Here is a 24,138-nt window from a genome sequence, read left to right on the forward strand (position 1 = left end):
AATAACAAAATGACAGCTTACAATAAGTTATTACTTACCCTAAACGAGCTTTTTTGAAATACAAAGTAGCAACTCATAACTGGGTTGATAATTCTTTGGAACGAGTTAAATACTTTTGATAAGCTTACACGTATTTTTTGAGTTATTTTGATATTGTTATTATTATCATTTCGTATCTTACTGAACAGTTTATTAAATTGTTATAACGAACTTAGCTCCAAACGGAAATCTCCCGATTGCTTATTTGTTTTTCATTTAAAAAAAACATTATAAGATAAGGCATATTCTTGTAGATATATACATATTTGTATTCATTCATTGATGTAGACTAACATTAAATTACAAAGCGGACGGAAATCACTGGTTTGCTCTCCACAGGGTTTCCTAGTGAGCCATCCAGAGGAATTATTACATTAAAGGTGGCTCTTAGAGGCTCCTAACAGAAAACTCCTGATTAATTATTATTATTATTTGCTTTAGGTATATAATAATATTATAAGATAGGTATAGTTTTTACCATCCGAATGCGAATAATAAAACTAATAAAATAACTAGTCGTATTATTTTTACCCTTCTACCCGATACTTTTCACTGCATAAAAACCATTAAGTCGTTCATTCGTTCGATGATCCCCATCTCTTTGAATTATCTCTTGGTACGAGCTGGTTCTCTGTACGCCTTATTCCAAAGTGTTCTGTGCCATAATCATAAGGTACTCTGTGGGCCTAATCTATATTTGTTTACAACTTAAGACAAGTAAGGAAAAATGGACTGATTATATTATACGAAAGACTAGGCGTATGGTCTATAGACTATAGCCTGCCCTTAATGGGCAAATAAAAAAAAAATATGTACCTATTAATAACATAATATCACAGTAAATAATAATAAATATTTAATTTTAATCTTTGCATCCATTTGCATCACACTATGTTGAAACTTGATAATGAATAGGTTTAAGTCTAGAAAAATGATGTAATAAACTAATAACGAAGAGTGTTTACTTTTTGTGGTTATTATTTGTAGTTGTGTTGACTATGTATTAACTTTCTTGGGAATTAGTTTATTTCAGTTGGTTAAATTGAGTTATGGACGTGTAATATTTATAACAATGATTAATATTCTTCGAATTAAAGCTTCGCATCTTGTTCTGAATCATATTTGTTCTCTTTCGTGTTGGTCGTGTGGTAATAACAATCCCTCGACGATTGCATATTTATTTTGTGAAAATTGTAAAGTTCTGCAGAAACCTACCGATGATGTAAACTACTTTAAAATAATGGGTGTTCATGAAACATATGACATTAATGAAAATGATCTATCAATGAAATTTAAACATCTGCAAAAACTCCTACATCCTGATAAGTTTGCTAATAAGTAAGTAATTCATAAATTGTAAATGATTTTTATGGTGTTTGGAAAACTCACCAGGCACTATCACAAGAGCTTGACTCAAAATTTATTGTGCATTTTGTTACACATGTACTTATATATTATAACCGAAAATGAAATAGAATCCAACTTATAGTAATATACTTTTTATATTAGATTATTGAGGTGGTAATACAGTCTTCTTTATATATATACATAACCCTCTGATTCAAGTCTAATTACATTTCTGATAACGCCTCAGTGTTCATAGACTCACATTCACATTATTTCAGCATTAGTAACAAACCAAGTGCACATGAAATATTTAATAATATAGAATATAAGACAAATGTCTCAACACAAAGTAATACTTTGAGGTTATTAAAATCAGGCACATAAATTATATAGTATGCATCTGTCCCTCAAGACTTGATGAGAGCTTGCTGGAAGCCAGGCAACAAGAGTAGTAGGTTGTTCCAAAAGTCAAGCTCACTTTAATCACACTAATTATTTGATGCTTTTCTTTTTTCAGAAATAAAACAGAGCAGGAAATATCTGAAAGATATTCATCACTTGTTAATGAAGCGTACAAGACCTTATTGGAACCATTGTCAAGAGGTATTATTTCAAAGTCACTTTATTCAATTAGGCTTAAACTAAGCGGAACTGAATTATCACTACAAATATTTCTTTTAAATTACTGAGTTTACTATAGTAAACTATAGTGAACATATAGTGAACTATAGTGAACATATAGTAAACTATAGTGAACATATAATATATGTTTGTTAATAGTTGAGCTCGTGAGAAGAACAATTTTTAATAAACACAACAGCCACTCTTCTCAATCAAATAGAGTATTTTACAATGGCTGTAATGTACATAACAAATTGGTTTGTAAGGTGCTACATCCAATATATGAGTCCTGTTTAAATAATATAAACTATTTCATAAAAATTAATAAAGAATTAAATTAGATGTATCAACATTTAGAGCTTGAACTGGAACATTGTTTGTGTAAGAATTACTGTCACAAGTAGTAATTGCATCCAACAAATACAATGATTTATTTATTATAACAGGTCGACCTAGCACCACTACCAGCACCTGTTCACAAGTTGACTCATGGACCAGCCATTGTTCCCTTCTCACATATTTGAGGGGAGGAAACAAACCGGCACACAACACCGCTGCAAGCAATGCCATTCATTGAGCATGATAAACCATGTTACATTACATTACATTAATTTTGTAACTTTGCAAGACCACAAATGATTCTATTTAATGCAAGTACTGTGGATTCTGTATAAAACAAAAGAATAAATAGTATATTTATGTAACATTTGATTATACAATCTTAATATAAAGAAATTTATGTGGACCAGGAGCATCTATTTTCCATACTTCTTTATCCTCTTTATTCTTTAATCATATAGTAGGCATTTTGAATAAGGCAATTCTTTATAACTTTTTGAGTTAAGAAGGTGTTAGACGTGATATTATTTTAAATTCTATTAAAGAACAGTGGGTCTACCATGAACTAGGTTGACTTCAAATCAAGTCAAAAATTGAATCGCAAACTGTTTTAGTTTGTTCATTCATACATACCATGAGGTAATATTTCAACCTTAACTGGAGAGTTTATGTGTCAAAGAGAGTGATTAAAAAAAATTGCTACTTTCTTAGCCGAAAGTGAATGGTTTTGTTAATACTTTTAAAAAATAATGTAAACATATAGAATAGGAAAACGGAATTGATGAAAGATGAGAAGAGAATACTTTATTGGACTTTTTTGTAAAACAAAATACTGAAAACAAATACCAAAAGTGAAATACTAAAGACAAGGCAGTAAAGCCCCTATCAAATAAACATGAATGGAGGTGTGTTCATAACTCGTTTTAATCAGTTTATTTTTGTGAAAACTAAGCAAATCTTTAATTTGTAATTCAAGGTACAGGAAAACAGCGATTTGACCAAATGACAGAGTTGGTTCTGTGAAATGACAAAAAGTATTTTCTTTGGTATTTATAAGGTTTGTTTGGTAAGAATTTAGTACCTATCATGTCACAGGTTGAGGGGGGTGGGAGGGGAACCGGGAGAAAGGGTGATCCTCTCCCCTGGCTCACTCCCCCACTCCCATGAAAAGGTAATGTACCAGTCTTGAAAATCAAATTAATGTAACCTAACCTCAAAACAGATAAAAGTTTCTCTAAAGGCTTAGAGGCCCTATTTTATTAAAAAGAAACCACAAGTGGAACCATTCCACCTAAACTGTCCGGGTCGCGTTATGACTGAAGTCTGATGTTCTCGTTTTTACATCATAAGTTCTTCTAGTCGCGTCACTCATTGTCATTTCAAGCAACCAAACCTGGCATTTGATCAAACCATCAGATTTGCTTATAGAAATGCTAAAATCGTGTTGTTCTTCAATCATACTCTGTGATTTGATCAAATCACTAAGGGAATTGACCAAATCGACTATATTGTATTTTTAAAATATGATGTAGACGAGTAATAAATAAAATAAATGTATGTACTATTAATATCTCCAATTTTCGACATTAGCACTCCAATAGTCAACACCCAGTTACCGACAATTACCAGTTATCGTCACCCAGTTTTCGACTATATTACCTGCAAACGAGTCTGCAAGGTTACCAAGTTTGGTAGACTGAAGGAATGTTTTGAGTATAATATCTCAAAAGATATAGATCAACACCTGATGAAAAAGCGTCTTCGGTTAAAACTTCTTTCATTAGAGCAGTCGTTACGTTATTTGGGATTGTATATATTTGTTCCTGTCTGTTCTTGTCTATGTCTGACGTTGAAGCAGCATTCATTGGATTCGAATGAATGAACACGCCTTTTCGGATTTATTTTTGGACCAAATCACATATAAAGCCTCGTCTTCATTGGGGATGCTACTTTCGAGTGTTCTTCTATTTTCAAAGAATAATTTATTTAATTGGTGTTACTTTTCAACTGAAAAAGCTTTTATAATATCTTTTTCTAAATACTTCAGAAATTCTGTCTGCGCCGGTTTAGTTTAATTCGCGGTTTCTTTTTCGGTTTGTCTAATTTAGACATGTCAATATAATCAGGCCCAAATGGAAAATAGCCCCCCGCTCAGAACCCATTTTTGACACGAATCTTTCGTGATGTTTGCAAGTGCTTTTTGGAGCACTGCCGCAAAATTCTCTTTACGAAGATTTTGTCCAAGGTTTTCCATTTTCCATTGCGTCACGGCTTTTTTCCAATTTGCTTTGAGGGGTCTGAATACTGACAAGTCCATCGGTTGTAAAATATGTGTAGAGTTTGGGTATAGAGCAAAGATCTCAATGCCATTTTGGGAGCAAAAATTAGATGAGTGTAGCGTGAGCGTGTGATTTGTAGCCATCCAGAAAGAGTAAAATCGGTTTTTCAATATTATTTTGCTAGAGCAACCCTTGGCCAGAACCAAGGGTTGAAAACGTTAGACACATATTCTACAGAATGTGCTGCTGCACATCCATCCACTCATCGGGAACACTGGCAGCAATGGACGACGGCATTCGTTCATAATTAAAAACGATCATCGGAGGGGCTAGGTCTCCGGCTGCATTTCCAGTGATTAGGACGGTAAGGTTGTCCTTATCATTCCCACAGCTACGATATAGGTGTTTCTCTCCTTTTTTGGCGATTACTCGATCAGGTTTGGGTGACAAAAAAAACGCGCTTACGTCTGTATTAAATAACCTGTGTGGATTATTTAGAATAGTTTTGAAGTTATTCAAATAACTTTCTATTTCATTAAACCAGGTTTTGATGTTACTCTCAGGCACGTTATCTCGAGCTCTAGATAAGTTATCTGTTATGTTTAGTTATTTTGTCATGAAGCGTAATCCGAAAGGTTGCGCAGCCACTGCAATCTTTTCGCCATCACTTACAGCCTCAATTGCTTTCTCTATCAGATAGAAAGTATAGTTTTTTCTCGGAGCCATCTGCAAGAACTAATTATCGACACATTGTAACTCCAGTAATCGACATCGTGTCGATTACTGGTAACTATACTTTGATAAACTTATTAAATATATCTGACAGTTCAGAAATAACCAAAGGACAATATTCTCTTAAAAAATAAAATATTAAAAAAAGAAAATTATCGACACTTGTCGATATTTTTTTTTTTTTATGGAATAGAAGGACAAACGAGCGTACGGGTCACCTGGTGTTAAGTGATCACCGCCGCCCACATTCTCTTGCAACACCAGAGGAATCACAAGAGCGTTGCAGGCCTTTAAGGAAGGTGTACGCGCTTTTTTTGAAGGTACCCATGTCGTATCGTCCCCGAAACACCGCACAAGGAAGCTCATTCCACAGCTTTGTAGTACGAGGGAGAAAGCTTCTTGAAAACCGCACTGTGGAGGGCCGCCACACATCCAGATGGTGGGGATGATATCCTAACTTGTGGCGTGTCGTGCGATGGTGAAATTCGGCGGCAGGAATCAGGTTAAACAGCTCTTCGGAACACTCCCCGTGATAAATGCGGTAGAAGACATACAATGAAGCGACGTCTCTACGCAACGCCAAGTGATCCAGCCGTTCACAGAGCACTGAGTCCCCGACAATTCGAGTTGCTCTACGTTGCACGCGGTCAAATGGATCGAGCAGATACTGGGGTGCACCAGACCAGAGATGACAGCAATACTCCATGTGTGGCCGGACCTGCGCTTTGTAGAGCGCTATAATGTGGGCCGGCTTGAAGTATTGCCGTGCTCTATTGGTGACGCCCAGCTTCTTCGAAGCCAATTTGGCTTTGCCCTCCAGATGGCCACGGAATTGGCAATCGCTCGAGATTTCGAGACCCAGTATTCCGATACTAGGCGCGGCTTTAAGAGAAGTGTTCTCGAAGAGCGGTGATACGACAAATGGGGTTTTTTTAGTGGTAAACGCGCAAACTTGAGTCTTCTGGAGGTTAAATTGGACAAGGTTCAATTTACCCCATTCCGCGACCTTCTCGAGAGAGGACTCGATAGAAGACACAAGTTTCTCCCGGCACTGGTCGACGATTTCCCGAGAGAGACCTGCATGGCCCGTGTATACGGCATCACCAGTGCTGTCATCTGCATAGCAATGCATGTTGGAGGTGTCCAACATATCATTGATATGCAGAAGAAACAGCGTAGGAGATAGCACACAGCCTTGGGGCACTCCAGCATTCACGGGCTTCGGGTTCGAGCAATATCCGTCGACAACGACCTGTATGCTACGCCCAGTGAGGAAGCTGGAGGTCCACTTGCACAAGCTCTCGGGAAGCCCAAATGATGGAAGTTTTGAGAGGAGCGCCTTGTGCCATACACGATCAAAGGCCTTCGCTATATCCAGGCTAACCTCCTCCTTCCCCCTTGCTTTCAATAGCCGCCGCCCATATATGTGTTAGGTATACCAGAAGATCACCTGCCGACCGTCCATGGCGAAAGCCGTACTGTCGGTCGTTGATCAACTTGTGACCCTCTAGGTATACTAAAAGCTGGTGGCTAATTATGCTCTCCATGATTTTGGAGAGCAGGGAGGTGAAAGCAATAGGCCTGTAGTTCGCCGGATCCGAACTGTCTCCTTTTTTTTGGATCGGATGGACAAGGGCTGACTTCCATGAGTCAGGGACTACGCCTTTGGAATAAGAGTGCCGGAATAAACGCGTTAGCACCGGCGTCAACTCAGGGGCACACGTTCTAAGCACGATTGGAGAAATGCCATCCGGCCCGCTCGACTTCCTGACGTCCAACGAAAACAGAGCTCGCCTAACAGTTTTCTGTCTGAACTGTACTTCAGGCATAGAGCTCTGACACCGCGGGATGGTCGGCAGTGTTTTTCCGTTGTCGTCAAGAGTCGAGTTGGAGACGAAAAGAGCGCACAGGAGCTCGGCTTTCTCTTTTGCCGTATGGGCCAGGCCTCATGTGCAACGGCGGCAAGGACGGCTGGTTGAAGTTACCAAGAGCAGCTTTCGACAACGACCAGAACTTGCGTGTTCCGGTCGGGTAACTGGAAAGCTGCTCGCCGATTTTGACGACGTGCTTAGACTTCGCACGGGCGATTTGCCGCTTAAAAAATCTGGAGGCACGGTTATATTTCCTCTTAAGAACTTTGCAGTTCGGATCCTTTGTGCCCAGCGCCGCAACCCAAGTTCGATACGCCTATTTTTTGCAGTCAGATGCTGCTTTAACTGACGCATCGAACCAGGGCTGTGATCTGCCACCGATCGGTACTACAGAGCTTGGTATAAAAATATCCATGCCCTGCAGTATCACATCGCCTACTGCAATGGCGCAGGCACTAGGATCATCCGAAGGGAAACAAACCTTGCCCCAAGGGTAGGATGCAAAAAAGGAACGCATCCTATCCCAATCTGCTGACTTGTAGTGCCAAACGCGGCGGGTCGCTGGTGGTCTGCGACGTTGGCGTCGGATAGGCACTACACTCCTGACCAGGCAATGGTCGGACGTTCCGAGAGGGGCGTCGACAAAGACCTGGTAACCATCGGGATGTGTAGTCAGCAGAAGATCTAATAAGGACGGCATGTGGCTATCCACATCCGGGAGCCGCGTTGGCGACTCAACCAATTGGGACAGACCATACGCCAATGCAAAATTATGCACAGATCGCCCTGCGTAGTCTGTGGTACGTGATCCAAGCCATTCGGCATTGTGCCCGTTGAAATCACCCAAGACCACGATTTCAGCGGAGGGGATCTGTGCAAGCACGACGTCAATTGCTGCTTGAACGCAGCCCATGAGATGATCGGTTTCTGCGTTACCACTATGGGACCTGTAGACACACGCATAGATACGGACGCGGTCGTCTAAATCTACGGGAGCCAGAGAGTAGACAGGTCCCTACCCTCAAAATTGCCGAGACGGCGACAGCAGATATTCTCCCTAACGTACACACATACCCCGGCATGAGGCAAAAAGTTGTGCTCAATTTTGTACCCGGGGTACGTTAAATATGACGTATCGCTAGGTCGAGATATCTGAGTCTCCGTAAGGAAACACAAGGCCGGCTGCGCCGTCTCAAGGTGGTGGTGGACGGCGATTAAATTGGAGTGAATTCCCCTGATATTGCAAAAGTCCACGTTGAGCGTGGAGCGGGGTGCCGTGGTGTTACTGCCTCGTTTGTCCTCGGTCATGCGCGGTTCTGTGCCCATACGAAGGACGGCCCGAGCGAGAGTGCTCGGGGAGGGATTCTCCGGCTCTGGTAGAGCTGGTACCCTCCTGGGGTAATATCTTTTTACGTACCGCTCTCATAATTTGTGTGGGGGGGGGGGGAAGGGATGGCCTCCGGTCCTCGACACTAACCTATGCGAAACATAGCGGCACTAGGCCGCTACTTCACGCCGGTATTCTGTGCGAGTGTGGTAATTAACCCGGACGAGTCTGGCCCGATTGTGCTGACGTCATAAGACGGCAGCGTGACTCTCCCACTTCTAAGAAGCCCTTAGTCGCCTCTTACGACACCCATGGGCCTGGGACTCCCCTATTCTTTTTACGCCCCGGAGAAAGTACAGGGCAGGATAATTGGAGGAAGTCAATTTATCGTTACTATAATCCCCATAAAATGCCGTAAAAAACACCAAATTAAAATAAGTTTTAACACGTCAAGATAATGAACAAAACATTGTACTAACTTAACGTAGACTCATCACACACGATCTTACGCGGCCATTTTTAGAGAAAATAGCGGATTTCTTTCAAGTGTCACTAGATGACAGCAGGAAGCATATAGTCTATGAGATAGAGTAGCCATATTAGAAAATCAATTTCCTACTCTTATTTTTTTGAATTACATAAAAAAACGTCGATCATTGGTCCTTGTCGGTGATTGGTGCCACTACGTTATTAGTTAATTTTACAGATTTATTTTATTTTCTTATAAACATTATCATTAAGAACTTAAAATAGCACAAACTTGGAAATTACTATCGTTACACTTCTTTGGAATTACACTTAAAGATACCTCTGTCTAATTATTATTTTACACTAATGTGGTAACAATTATACTTGTTTCATTAATCAGTATTTTTTTATTTATTATTATCCATAAGTAGACTCTTGTGAACACCAGTCAAATGTAACCAATGCTGATAATACTATATTTAACAAAAATAATATTCGCAAAAACATTAATAAAAAGAAGAAATTATTCCTTTATATAAGTCAGAATAAAAACGCTAGAAAAAATAAAACACACACTTTGGAATTACACTTAAATATAGATATTAAATACCTAATGCAAAATTAGTTAACATTAATAATCTGACTTCTTTGCCACAAATTTGAAAGTAGTAGGTAGAGTTTGGTTTTCTAATAATAATGTCGCGTAGCATCGCTTCGACGTATAGTACGAGAGTTGTCAAACGTCATATCGTGCAGCAACGTACATGACGAGAGTTGTCAAACTTCAAGACATTGATAATTTCAACAGCTCCGTTAGCAATACTCGTAGCTTCAGCGTAAAAGTGTTTACTTTAGACACTGTAGACCCGGGTTCGATATACCTACCAGTGTATGGAATTTTTTGGGTTTTGTAAAGTTAATGGAAATTTCTAGTAAGTTCAGGATCAAATCGAACAGAAAAAAAGGGATGGAAAATGTACGCAGGATAAAATTAGTTAAAAGAATTTTCTAGTACAATTTAAATTTAAAGATGGAATGGGAGAATCATTTTGAAAATAGAACAGATCCGGGGGTATATAAGCCGTACTAAGCGTGGCCTACGGCAGTTCTAACTAGAACTGACTCGAAAGTGTAAAGAAGAAAAGAAGAAGTAGTGAAAAGTGGAAGTGTTCGAAGAAGAAAATGATAGGAAAGACTTAGTGTTCGGTGCGGTGTGACGCGTTGAAGGTACCGCCACCCACAAGAGGAACAGCGGCAGACCGGCGAAGTGCAAGTTCAGAAAAAGTGAACGCAAATAAAGTTCCTATAAGCGGAGTATTATTTCCAATCCCTGACCCACTCTCGTGTCAATAATATAATAATAAAATTCTTTATTGGTTTTAACAAATTTTCCATAATAAATAGTGGCAAGAACCTCCTTTTAAGCATATAAAGAATGCTTGTGCCAGGAGGCTCCGCTCTTTCTTAGCCTTAAAATAACATGCTTAGAGTACATAATAATATTTTAAATGTGCGCGTGTGTGTGTTATAGTATTGTTTGCGTGTGTGTGTGTGAACTGCTAGATCATTTGGCGTTGCTGGGAGTTTTGCGAACGACTGCTTAAAAACGTTATTATTATTTACTATTACTCCTTTGTTTATAATTATTATCTGTTTTGTACTTAAGCATAATTTAAATAAATTAATTTTCATTTCATTTCATTAAATACACTAAGTATTTTAGTAAGCATAGTGTTTTAAGGTTTTTTATGATATTTCTAGAAACACTGTGCGCTAAGTATTTTAATTTTAATAGCTTTTTGAATCGGGTATTATTTCCTTAAAGGTCGATCTACATCAGACGAGCGAATGCTCATTCTATCCCCACTATATCAAATTATTTGAGTGTAAACAGGCGTAGAGCATTCTTTCGTTGTTCTTAGTGCGTTCGCAAAGATTCTATGGAATATTCTAAGAATGCTCGCTCGCTCGATGTAAACGGCGCTAGAGCGTGCGAACAGTTGCTTAGAGCGTTCTTGCGTGTTCGGAAGTGCTCGCGCCCCTGAGCGGTCTCTTCAGAGCGTTCTTGTGTTCTAGCGATTGTATACATACCTATATCGATTAAATTATGGATTGGTCTCAAGAAAAGTGTTTATTAATGATAGAAGCCTACCAAAATTCCAGATGTGTGTGGGATCCGACGTATGAACAATATAAAAATACAACTTACAAACAAGACGAGGCAGGAAATTGCAAAACTATTGGAATGTAATGTTGAAGAATTAAAAATGAATGAAATTAAAAAAAAAAGATGGACTCGCTTCTTGCAAGATGCAAGAGAGAGAGAAAAAAACCGCCGAGAAAGGCAAAAAACAATGAGTTCGAAATCAGGCAGCGGTGCCGATTGTACTTATAATTCTAAATGGTTTGCATTTAAAAGTATGCACTTTTTGATGGACAAATATAAACCGAGGAAAACAATTGATTTCGACACTAACCAAAATAAAAACATGGTAAGTAGGTTTATTTATTATACTTATTTAATGGTAGGGTAAACCTGACATTGACAGCCCGCTTTTTCTATTCTATCCGCACGGTCAGTGCGGCTCATGTGTTTTAGGTATTTGCCCATAATGTCGGTAACATGATGGACAGTTTAAACAATAGGTAGTTATAAAAAATAAGCAAAATTGAATATATATCCTGTTTTTAACCCCCGGCGGCAAAAACGATGGGGTTTTGTAAGTTTGACGGCCTGTGTGTGTGTGTGTGTGTGTCTGTAGCATCTTATCTCCCGAATGGATGAACCGATTTTGATTTTTATGTTTGAAAGTTGAATTAGTCGGGAGTGTTTTTAGCTATGCTTCATCAAAATCGCTTCAGCCGTTTTAAAGTTATTAGCTTGATTGGTGCTTTTACTTTAAGTAAGTAGTTACATTTATAACTATTTCGAAAACTTCTTGCCCTGAAACTCTAGTGCACACCCCTGCAATTATACAATATTGTTTTGGCATGGCAAAATATCAGTCAAATTAAAATAGTCTGAAAATTCTTTTCGGATATTTTCACATTGTAAAGTGTGTCTACGTCCAGTGTTGGGTAACGGGAGAAATGATGATAAACGGTCCACATTTTTCCACTGGCCTGGAATAACGACGTCATCTTCAATTCTGTCCATCATGCCCGGTGAATTATATAGCTTCCTAGAAGCTTTCCGTTTCATCAAATAATTATGTAGGTATACGCAGGTCATTACGATGAGAGATGCTTTATCCGGTTGTAGCAACATAGGTTTTCGTAATACACGAAAAACTGCTGAAAGTATGCCAAACGCATTTTCTACTATTCGTCTTGCTCTAGACAAACGGTAGTTGTAAATTCGTTTTTCGGAACCCCTATCGTGAGTACCAGGATACGGCTTCATGATGTGTCTTTGTAATGGGAATGCATCATCAGCTACAAATACGAATGGCACATTCTGCTGTCTTCCTGGAAGTCTTTGGTCATTAGGCAAATTTAAATCATTATTTTGTAGTTTCTGATAGAAAGAAGTGTTTCTGAAAACTCCGCCATCTGATATTCTGCCCTGACAACCAATATCGGCGAATATAAAGTTGTAGTAGTAGAATAACACCACACTGAATGTGGATTTATAATTAAAAAAGTAGCTTCCACTATTAATAGGTGCTTGTATGACGCAGTGTTTCCCATCTACAGCACCAACACAGTTTGGGAAATTCCACTTCTCATTGAATTCCTGAGCGATTGATAGCCATTCTTCTTCTGTTGACGGTGTCTGAAATGAATAACAACTTATTTTAGAGTGTATATTAATTAAACTGTTTTTTTTACATAGGCTGATGAGCAGGAGAATCAGCGAAATGAAGAAGAAACTGCGGTAGCGGTAGACCCTAATGCAGGTACACAGTCAGATTCAACAACACATCCACAACCTGCAGCTTCATTAGGATCAAGAAACACCACAACACAATGGCAACCTTCAACGTCTCTGCGATCTGGATCTGGCCACACGTTCATACCACCAAAAAGATCTAAACATGAAGACCATCGAGTAGCCGAAGCCTACCGTATTTTAAAAGATACACATGAATCAAAGATAAGGGACAAGAGTCAAGCTTTTGGAAGTCATGTTGCTTCAAAACATTGTTGTGAATATTCGAAACGGACGAAAGCGTATGTTGAACATTACATAAATAATATACTGTTCGATGTCGATTTGGGGAAATTTGATGTTGAGTCAAATTTCGCATCAACTCCGATGTCTTCATATTCAGACAATTCAGACAGTTCACAAAATGCAATCACAGATCAATCTACCCAACCAGATGGAAAACAGTTCAGAAAGTAATGTGAACATAGGCCAACAATTACAAATTCCGGATGGTACCGCAACAGAAGAAACTAGAGAGTCTGCTGCATTTTATTAACAATTTTAAGTAATATTTCGTTTCTAGTTACTTTTTTTGTGTACTTAAGTTCTCTGATTGTTTTTTTTTAGTAAATGTCTTAGTCTAAAATAAATTGTCTAAGTTTATCTACTTACTTTCACTAATAATTACGGTCGTGATAATACGTGTGTGCTGTATGTATAAAAATAATAACAAAATTGTTTACTTACCTTAGCATAGTCTTGCAATGTTTCATTTATCGTGGCACATACTTCAGATATAGGATTACATATTGTAGATTTAGACATTTTAGTAAAATACATCAGGCTTTCATAGGAATCTCCAGTTGCCAAAAATCTCAAAGTCACTGCTAGTCTGTCATATGTAGGAATCGAGTCTCTAAAATTCGTACTTGATTTCCGAATTTTGTCGCTGATCAGAGATAGTAAATGATCAAAATCCTCTGGCACAATTCTAATCCTTTGTAACCCACCAACGTCTCTTCCTTCTTTTATTTTTGAGTTTTTGCGACAAAATAATAAATGCAGCACTTGCAATTATGATATCGCTGTCAGAGTCAGACATAGCGAAGCACTACCAATACCAACCACAGAATTGACACGAATGAGCAAAGAATATTCGTTCAGATGATCTATAGCTATCGTTTACACTAAAAGATTACGAAATAATGCTCTTGTTCTAGCTCTAGCTCTGTGTTCGTTTGATGTAAATCGACCTTTAATTTAATTGTGCCCTACCCTAAGCCCGTTCGCGTTCTTGACGGTCCGACGCGTTTGAAGTCAACGCGAGTATCGAACAGGCAACATCGCTTGTGTTCTATCCGACCAGTGTCTTTGAACTTGAAGAGCACGGAATGGCAACATCGCATTTTGATGTGCAAAGATTAAAGTTCATTGAATCATTGAGTGTTGACCTAGCAACCCCGTGACCCGATTTTACAATGTACAGCATGTTAATATTCGCTCAAAATTAAAAGTCTACATTTTGACCTAATTAGTGCACCGATTTCGTTCATGTTTTGTATATCGTCAGCAAATGCTATAACAAGTATGTGGCTACATTTAATTCATAAATGTAAAATACATACTGTATATTAGGTACTATTATTTAATACCTAAGTAAAGGCCGGCAACGCACCTGTGATTCCTCTGGTGTTACAAGAGAGTGTGGGCGGCGGTGATCACTTAACAACAGGTGACCCGTACGCTCGTTTGTCCTCCTATTTAAAAACAAAAGTACCTACTGAAAAGGGTTTAATGGTTTATAATTTGACGCTATAAAGCGCAGAAACTAAATAATAATGTAACTTTAAAAGATCTAATGTAAAAACAGTGTTTTAATCCTTTAAAAGTGTTTTAGATAGTTAAAAGTTTAAGTCTGTTTTATATAATTGTAAATGATGCATGTTTTAATATAATTATAAAATATTGTTGATTTCTTATTCATACGTTTAATTCAATTTGTAAATATTCCGATAATGTCTGCATTCAATATAATTCAATACTTGTGTTTGTGTGTTCGAGGTGTGTTCAAAAAATAACGAGAATTTTTGTTTTATGAAAAAAATCTTTATTTATTCATCAATATCTATTTTGTCCCCTTCAAAGTAACCCCTCTCGGATATTATACACTTGTGCCAACGCTTTTTCCAATCCTCGAAACACTTTTGAAACTCTATCTTTGTAATAGCTTTTAGCTCTTTCAGCGATTCGCTTTTAATGTCATCTATGCTTGTAAAACGACGGCCTTTTAATGCAATAATAAATTCATATCCGTAAACCCATGTTTCGTCACCTGTTATAACACGTTTGAGTAGTTCTGCATCGTTATTAACTTCATTTAGCGACTCCTGAGCAACTTCCATTCGCCGCTGTTTTTGTTCGAAATTTAACAATTTTGCTGCCACATGTTTCATACCCAAAACATCCGAAAAAATTTCATGGCATGAGCCAACTGGTATACCAACATCATCAGCGACTTCTCTGATTGTGATTCGGCGATCGTTCATAACCATTTCTTTCACTTTTTTCACGTTTTCATCGGTTGTTGATGTGCTTGGGCATCAAGGTCGTTCGTCATCTTCAACGTTTTCGCGGCCATCTTGGAAACACTTATACCACTCGTAAATCCTTGCTTTACTCATAGCAGACTCACCATATGCTTTTGTTAACATTTTACAAACTTCACTACACTTTATTTCATTTTTACGCAAAATTGAATACAAATTCTTTGATACATTTTTTTTCACACACGAAAATCGCCGAGCTCGAAAAACACGTCTAACGTTAGCGGCTGCCACTCAAAAAGTAAGCAATGAATATTGCGGAAAATTTTATCGTACTTCAGGGGCATGTGTACCAACATAATAAAAAAAAAATTTTATACAGGCGTACTCTCCAAACCCGCGAAATTTAAAAATTCTCGTTACTTTTTGAACACACCTCGTATGTTATTGAAATGAGTGTAACACTTATAATTAAGCCAACACTTAGAATTTATTATTTATTGTTATCATATTATTATGCTTTTGTTAGTGTTTGTCTTGTTGTTGTTAAATAAATAAATAAAAAAACTCTAAAATCTACAATCATATCATTTATAGGTTTCAAAACGCAACGCATATGGCTCGAGTAAGAAACAGACTTGTGAACCGACTGTAGCATCATCTTTTTCTCACACCAGAGAAAAAATTTATTTCGTTCATTCTTCCTTATGCGATCCAAACGCCGTTCAGTTGTAGGCACTTCATGGTACGCATCTTAGTGATTCAGTTTAGGTAACTAAGCTGAACTGCATCGGAATTGAATCGCTAATTAAAAGTTGATGGTAGGCCTTCTGCACAGTGAGACTGAGACTTTTATGTAATAAAATATTTTTGGTTACTATATTCCACAACTCTGCTTTGATGAGGGTGAGATATTATCATTTTTTATGTTAGAAGACAAAAGCAGTTATTATTAGTATTCTTTCAGCAATTTTTTTTTTCATGATTTTAATTCTAAATAATTAAATATTTTGGCTATACTCAACATCATAATATTAATTAAACTTAATTTAATAAATTACTTCAGCTAAAAGATAAAAGAATTTTTATCACCCCAACATACAGTTTATTCCATAATTGTGATTTTTATATAATATTACAATTTTTTTATTATATTAATTTCAGGCCTTTACATGCTTCAATTAAAAGGGAAAGATGTACCGGAGCAAACAGAGGTAGATCAGGAATTCCTCTTGGAAATTATGGAAAAAAATGAAGAAGTTGAAAACGCCGAAACTGAAGAGGAGATCTTGAATCTCAATAAAGAAAATATAGCAATCATGAATAACTTGAAACAGCAGTTATCAAAAGCATTTCATGAAGGTGACTTACACCGAGTAACTAAAGTACTGAGTTACCTAAAATATTACACCAGTATCGACAATCAAATTCAAAACTTTATCAGAAGAAAGGGAATAATAAGATAATTATAAAGTATATTATTGAAGTGAGAGAAACACATAAGATTTTGTAATGTTCACTGAGTAACAATAGTTAACTGTAAAAGATTAATTATATTAAATTCTTATCTGTACATAGAAAAAAAAAGCAATTATTTATAATAAAAAATATACTTCTTAGTGCATATTATATTATAGTCTATTGTTTTGGAATAGTGTTCTTAAAGTCAATTGTTTATTTGTTAATTTTTAGTGAATCTGAACTACACTAACTAATAATTTGTCTAAATATGTGTAGATCTACTAAATTTCTGCAATGCAGCAATGATGGCAAGTGCATTGCAATTTTAATACAGACAGTTAGAAATTCTGCCACAGATACCTTGCTGTAGTCGTTAGGGAGTTCCATTGATCATCATATTTGACTACGACAACTACTTGATTATAACCATGTTACGGTAGGTGACTCAAATATCCGGATAGCATAAAAAAGATTCGGACGAGTATCGTTAATTTGCTCCTTAGAATTGAAGAGTTCCGTTACTTTGTCATGGATCCCATAATCCGAACCTAACCAAACTATCTTTGAAGTACTTATATCCTTTCCAATAAAAAAAGAATAATCGAAATCGGTGTGCGCGATATTGAGTTATTCGTCCATTTGTCCCACACATACTTATAGCAAATATAAGACTAATGGTTTTAACTAACTTAACTTACATTACCTAACTAATAGTTTTTGACACCATGAGTCCACAAAGTTGATGTACCACGTTAGGAGCAATGTGTTTCCTACTTCAACCAAATTTCGAATTGAGAAAGTCTATTAATAAAAACATTTAAAATATCCTCTGAAGGGCGCACCCCTCGTCAAATTAGCAATATATTGAAATGTATCAACAATTCTACATCAATCACATTTAAATAAATTATTTATGTTTAAATTCTGGATATGATCTAGTGACTATCTAACGTGATGTTATAGAATTTCTTCGATAGAATAACATCGCAAAGTTGTTGAAATGATTTTTTATGGAAGAGGAGGACAAACGAGCTGGGAGCTTAGGGGTGCAATACCAGAGGAATGACAGGAGCGTTGGCGGCCTTAAACACCGCACAAGGGAGCTCATTCCACAGCTTTGTAGTACGTGGAAGAAAGCTCCTTGAAACTGCACTGTGGAGGACCGCCACACTAGATGGTGGGGATGATATCATAATTAGTGGCGTGTCGTGCGAAGGTGGAATTCGGCGGTAGGAATCAGGTGAAACAGCTCTTCGGAACACTCCCCGTGATAAATTCGGTAAAAGACGCACAATGAAGAGACGTCTCTACGCAACTCCCAAGTGATCCAGCCGTTCACAGATCACTGGGTCCCCGACAATTCGAGCTGCTCTGTGTTGCACGGGGTGAAATGGATGGTGCTGGTATTGGGGTGCGCCAGACCAGAGATGACAGCAATACTCCATATGTGGCCGGACCTCCGCTTTGTACAGCGTTAGAATGAGGGCTTGAAGTATTGCCGTGCTCGACTTATTACGAAACTGGCATCACGGAACACATTAACGATATGGGGGAGGAGTGTATCAGTGTTGAACGTCGTACTGAAAGTAGGGAGACCTCTTTCAACTCATTTAAAGTTAAGATACATGCAAGTAAGATCCAAAAATGTATAAGGATGCCAAGTTTTGCCCTGCGGGGCTAGTATACCGACGTTATAAGGAACGACAGTTGTATACTGCTTTAATTAATTATAAATAATATAGGTGGTAAGCCAACCAACATAACATTAGCTACGTTTATATAAATAAATACATAAAAAAGACAAATAAATTAGTAAATAAGCAAAAATTAATGAACAAAAATGTAAACTTTAGTAAAGAAAAAATAGATCTAATTAATCAATTAAATTTATACTCATTAACAATTCAAAATAACCAATTAAAATATGAATCAGATATAAATAAATTAAATAATGAAATCCTAAATCTACAGAAATCATTGCAAACAATGAATAACAGATACAATGTTACAAACAAACAAGTGAAGGATCAAGTACTGGCTTTAGATGAACTTATAAACAAGGAGTCCTTGACAAGACACCACAAATGTGTTACCTACAACTTAGAGAAGAAATCTGAGCCCACTTGTGAGCCTCTTGCTAATCAGCAATTACCTTCACACAAATATAATCAAAATACAAGCTCATCTAATACTAAGTCTATCAGTTCCTTTAAACCAAATAATGTGAATAGCAAGATTGTAATGTTTAGTGATAACTTAGGTAAAGGTATGGGCCGGCTTATTTCAAGCGAGATGGGACAGACAGTAACAAATTATTGTTTACCAGGACTAACCTTTTCACAGATTGTGCAAAGGCTATCTAAATTTAACTTGACCCCTGACACTACCTTAATGTTATTAATTGGAAACAGAGGAAATACAAACAGAACACAGCTAATCAAATAGTTTGAGTGTTTAGATTCTCTAAACATAAAGAATGTTGTTTTGTTTACTTTCCCCTACGGTCACAGATTGTCACAATCTGAAAATGATATCAGATATAAATTGAATTTATCACTTGACATAATAATATGCAATAATAGAAATAAATTCCATTTGATTGATATAAATAATTATATTAATTCTAATTTCTCTACGAGAAATATTATTCCAATATATTTAAAACAACGATTAGCTATATCGCTATCATATTATTTTATACAATCAGCCAAAAACTTGGTGTATCACACTGCTTGTAAATGACACTTATGAATGTCAAAAAAAATAAAATATTTTTCTTATTGAATCTACCGCTACTTCGTAAAGGGTTGAGCTAATGAGAAGAAGTAGCAAGAAACTCATTGCCACTCTTTTATATCAAGATTTACAGATCATTACAATTACAATATAATATGTAAAATGATGCAACAAACACACTCAAACGTCAAATAGTCAATGTCTTACACGAGTAAGTCAAAAAAATAAATGTAAATTAATACAAAAGTTATTGAGTACAGTAGCTGCATCATGCACATACACCATAAATCAATAACGGTATTCTGTGAGCATTTTATAAGCGATTATAGATAAATAAACATGTATATATCCATACATATATATGTATACACAATAACTTTAAAGAATCTGAAACCGAGTCCCCGGCAACAGGATCATCCCACCACCACAAGCAGCGCCCGTTCACGAGCATGACGCATGAGCCAGCCATCGCCTCCCTCAATCATATTTTAGGGAAGGGGACGACCCGTCCCATGTCGCCGCCACAAGCAGTGACAATTAAGAAAGCATGATAAAACCTGTTACGAGAACTCAGCAAATAACAATAAAATAATCCTAATATCATGCAATACTCACCAAATACCTCTACTTACAATTTGACAATTCTGCTTAAGCTTGAAATTATTATTATATTTTTACTAATAGTAATCAAAAGCTCAATCCTTTAGGGTAATCTAGTCAAATCGCCTTATTCAGGCAGGTCAAGGAAATGACTTTTCTTTTTATATCCACCTCCTTTGAGGGTTGAGCTTTAATAAGAAGTGGCAAGAAACTCTTTGTGGCAATCACTCACAAATCATTTCAGTTACAATATATGTAAAGTGATGCAGCAATAATACTCCAACTACAAATACTCAAAAAAAAATGTAAATTAATAAGTAAAAAACAAGAGCTATTGAGTACATTCACGGACGACTACTACTGTATCAACAATAATACCAGGCCATGGTACAGTAGATGCATCAATTCACACACACCGTAAATAAATAAAGGTATTTAGCGACCATTTTATTAGTAATTATAAAAATTTTAATTTTAAAACCATGAGGCAGTGTTTCCGGCTACAGGATCATCCTGCCACCGCAAGCAGCGCCCGTTCACGAGCATGACGGATGGGCCAGCCATCGCCTCCCTCGACCATATTTTAGGGAAGGGAACGACCCGTCCCACGTCGCCGCCACAAGCAGTGACATTTAAGCGAGCATGATGAAAACTGTCACAGGAACTCAACCAAATAACTAAAAACAAGAATGTTCATCTAATCTATATTCAACAACACTCACTAAACACCTCTCCCATAATTTGACCATTTTGCTTTTAGTATAAATTATCAATTTTTCAAAAATTATTCATAATTATAAATACTATTATATTTAATTAAGGGTAACTAAAGCTCAAATCTTTTAGAGCAATTCATACCCATGCTTTCTTATCATCTAAATAATCCTTTAAATTTAATATGATTTTTCCATAAGTTTATGTTTAATATAGGCTTTGAACTTGTTGAAAGACATTTCCATTATGTTCTCAGGAAGCTTATTATAAAATCTAACGCAATTACCGATGAATGACTTGTCGAGTTTACTAAGCCTAGAAGTGGGCATTAACAGTTTATTTTTGTTTCTAGTATTAATATTATGTTTTTCATATACCTTTTGAAATTTATTGCCATTTTATGAACATACACTAAATTTTCTAATCACCGAGTTGGTAGTTCATTTAGCCGAGTTAATTCAATACATGGTGGCTCATTAATATTAATTAATAAAAATATAAAATTCAAGGAACGAAAGGACATTGTGAGCCTCTCTGTGGAACTAGTGGCCGAGATAGCTTGTATACAATTAGAGCAGTTCATTATTATAAGTGTGTATAGACCTCCATCAGCACCATATGAGGATTTTGAAAATGTGATGGATGCAGTCTTGTCTAGAGTTTGTAAGGGCAACAAAAGGATTCTGATTTGTGGAGATTTTAATATTAATCTATTAGAACATTCCTCCATGTGTACTAAGTTTAAAAGTCTGTTCATGTCAAATAATCTCAGTAACTTGTTTATAGAGCCAACTAGAATAACACTGACTACAGCTACTTGTCTAGATAACATTTTTACAAATATAAAACCTAACAGCAAAAGTATAATAAATCAACTAGAATCAGATCACTGTGGACAACTTATTAGTTTTGATTGGCCGACAAAGAAAACTATAACTAAAGACATCACTGTTGTACCAATTACACAGGGCCGTCTGAATTTGTTTAAATCTTACCTATTTAATAAATTGCAAGTAATGCCTTTAGAGGAAAATAACCCCAATGTTTTATATAATAATTTTTTTAATTTATTTAATACTGAATTTAAAAAAAAATACATCGAAGACCATTACAATTAATACTAATACCAAATTACGTGAATGGGCTACAACTGGAATTCATAAGAGTAGAATGAGGCTCTATAGCCTCATGATGAAAAAACTTTCAACCATAATCCACTCTTTCTGGAATATGTAAAAAAATATTCAAAAACATTTAAACATGTTTGTCAAGCAGCAAAATATTTATACTTAAGAAATAAAATAAGACATTCTAACGATAAAATCAAAACTAATTGGAAAATTATTAATAATGAAACTGGTAAAACAAAAGATCAAAACTCTGAGTTTAATCTAAATATTAATAATGTAATTGTAAAATCAAACGTAGATGTTGCTAGAGCTTTTGAAAATTTCTTTACCAATGTTCCCATATCTATAAACATTTAAACTTATGTCCAACCAGGGCAATATCATTACTTTCTGCAAATGTTACTAAATGTTCAAATAATTTCCAATTTAAGTATGTTAATATCTCGGATATTATAAAGTCATTTAAAGAGATTAATGTTAAAAAGGCAGCTGACCTCTGGGGTATATCTGTTAAAGTAATAGGCTCTCTGATTGATATAATAGCGCCTGATCTAGCCCTAATATTTAACAAATGTATAGACTGTGGCACATTTCCAGACCTCATGAAGCATAGCAAAATAATACCTTTATTCAAGTCGGGTTGCTCATCATATCCCTCTAATTATAGGCCTATTTCAATTTTGCCTACCCTGAGTAAAATATTTGAAAAACTAATACTGTGTCAACTACGCGCTCATTTTAACATAAATAAAATTATACATGATAAACAATTTGGATTCACTCGGGGACGTTCAACTGTTGACGCAGGTGTTGCATTAATGGAACATATTTTTAGTGCTTGGGAGGATTCACAAGATTCTTTAGGAATCTTTTGCGACCTTTCCAAAGCATTTGATTGCGTCCAACATGAAATTCTAATCAGGAAATTGCAACACTATGGCATAAGAGGAAGTGCATTAAATTTATTAATCTCACATTTGAATAACAGGATACAGTATGTTGAAGTTAATAGTGTAAGGTCTTCAGGCTACGTTTTAGGAATGGGTGTCCCGCAGGGTTCAATTCTCGGACCATTTCTGTATTTAGTTTATATCAATGACCTACCCTATCTTATAAAGAACACACATGATATAGTATTGTTTGCGGATGATACATCAATATTATTTAAAGTTAATCGTCATGCAACTACTATTGAACATGTAAATAATGTTATTTCTAAGGTAGAACAATGGTTCAAAGTAAACAATCTTCTTTTGAATGGTAAGAAAACGAAATGCTTAAAATTCATATTACCAAATGTAAAAAAGATTAACACACATTAAATTAAATGGAGAAATGTTGGATCTTGTAAATAAGACAGTGTTCTTGGGTATAACTCTAGGTGAGAAGCTTCAGTGGGGTGACCATATATCTGCCTTAGCAAACAAATTAAGCTCTGCAGCATATGCGGTTAAGAAGATAAGAGAACTGACTGACATAGATACGGCCAGAATAGTATATTTTAGTTACTTCCACAGCATTATGAGCTATGGTATCCTTTTATGGGGTAATGCTGCTGAGATCAATACGATATTTGTGCTGCAGAAGAGAGCCGTTAGAGCCATTTATAACATGGGATCTAGAATTTCGTTAAAGAATAAGTTTAAAGAAATAGGTATTATGACAGTGGCCTCACAATACATTTACGAGAATTTGATGTTTGTACAAAAGAATAAAAATAAGTTCACAAAACTAAGTGACTTACATAGTATTAATGAAATAGGGGTAGACTTGTCATGCCTGCCACAAGACTCCATAAAGTCAGTAATTATTTTAGGTGTCAGTGTGTTCGCTTCTATAATAAACTCCCCGAACATATAGCAAATATGTCTATAAATAAATTCAAAGCCTACACAAAAAGTAAATTAAGCAGCAAAGGCTATTACAATATCCAAGATTATTTAAATGATAAAGCAGCCTGGAATTGAATTGATCTACTTAAGTGTGATTTGTTTTATGTGATTTTAATTGTTTAATGTTATTTATATTACTTATTTGATTTGTTTGATTTTAATTTTATC

At 36.3% G+C, this 24,138-nt stretch overlaps 1 protein-coding gene across 1 annotated transcript; it reads left to right on the forward strand.

The window, feature by feature from the left end:
- Nucleotides 1-716: 716 nt before the first annotated feature.
- LOC126975684 (uncharacterized) lies at nt 717-16,012 on the forward strand. Its single transcript, XM_050823685.1, has 4 exons — nt 717-1,377; nt 1,904-1,989; nt 11,187-11,515; nt 12,859-16,012. Exons 1-4 carry the CDS (start codon nt 1,112-1,114, stop codon nt 13,369-13,371), a joined length of 1,194 nt encoding a protein of 397 aa, XP_050679642.1. The 5' UTR covers nt 717-1,111; the 3' UTR covers nt 13,372-16,012.
- The last annotated feature ends 8,126 nt before the right edge of the window (nt 16,013-24,138 follow it).

This window comes from Leptidea sinapis, chromosome 37 (assembly GCF_905404315.1).
Source record: "Leptidea sinapis chromosome 37, ilLepSina1.1, whole genome shotgun sequence".
In the NCBI taxonomy this organism is placed as follows: Eukaryota; Metazoa; Arthropoda; class Insecta; order Lepidoptera; family Pieridae; genus Leptidea; species Leptidea sinapis.

Bases quoted from the DNA above. Each gene is read 5' to 3' on its own strand.
- LOC126975684 (XM_050823685.1), top strand. From the start codon at position 1,112: ATGATTAATATTCTTCGAATTAAAGCTTCGCATCTTGTTCTGAATCAT. The intron at 1,990-11,186 runs GTATTATTTCAA...CCAAAATTCCAG, and splicing joins ATTGGAACCATTGTCAAGAG to ATGTGTGTGGGATCCGACGT. The intron at 11,516-12,858 runs GTAAGTAGGTTT...TTTTTTACATAG, and splicing joins CTAACCAAAATAAAAACATG to GCTGATGAGCAGGAGAATCA.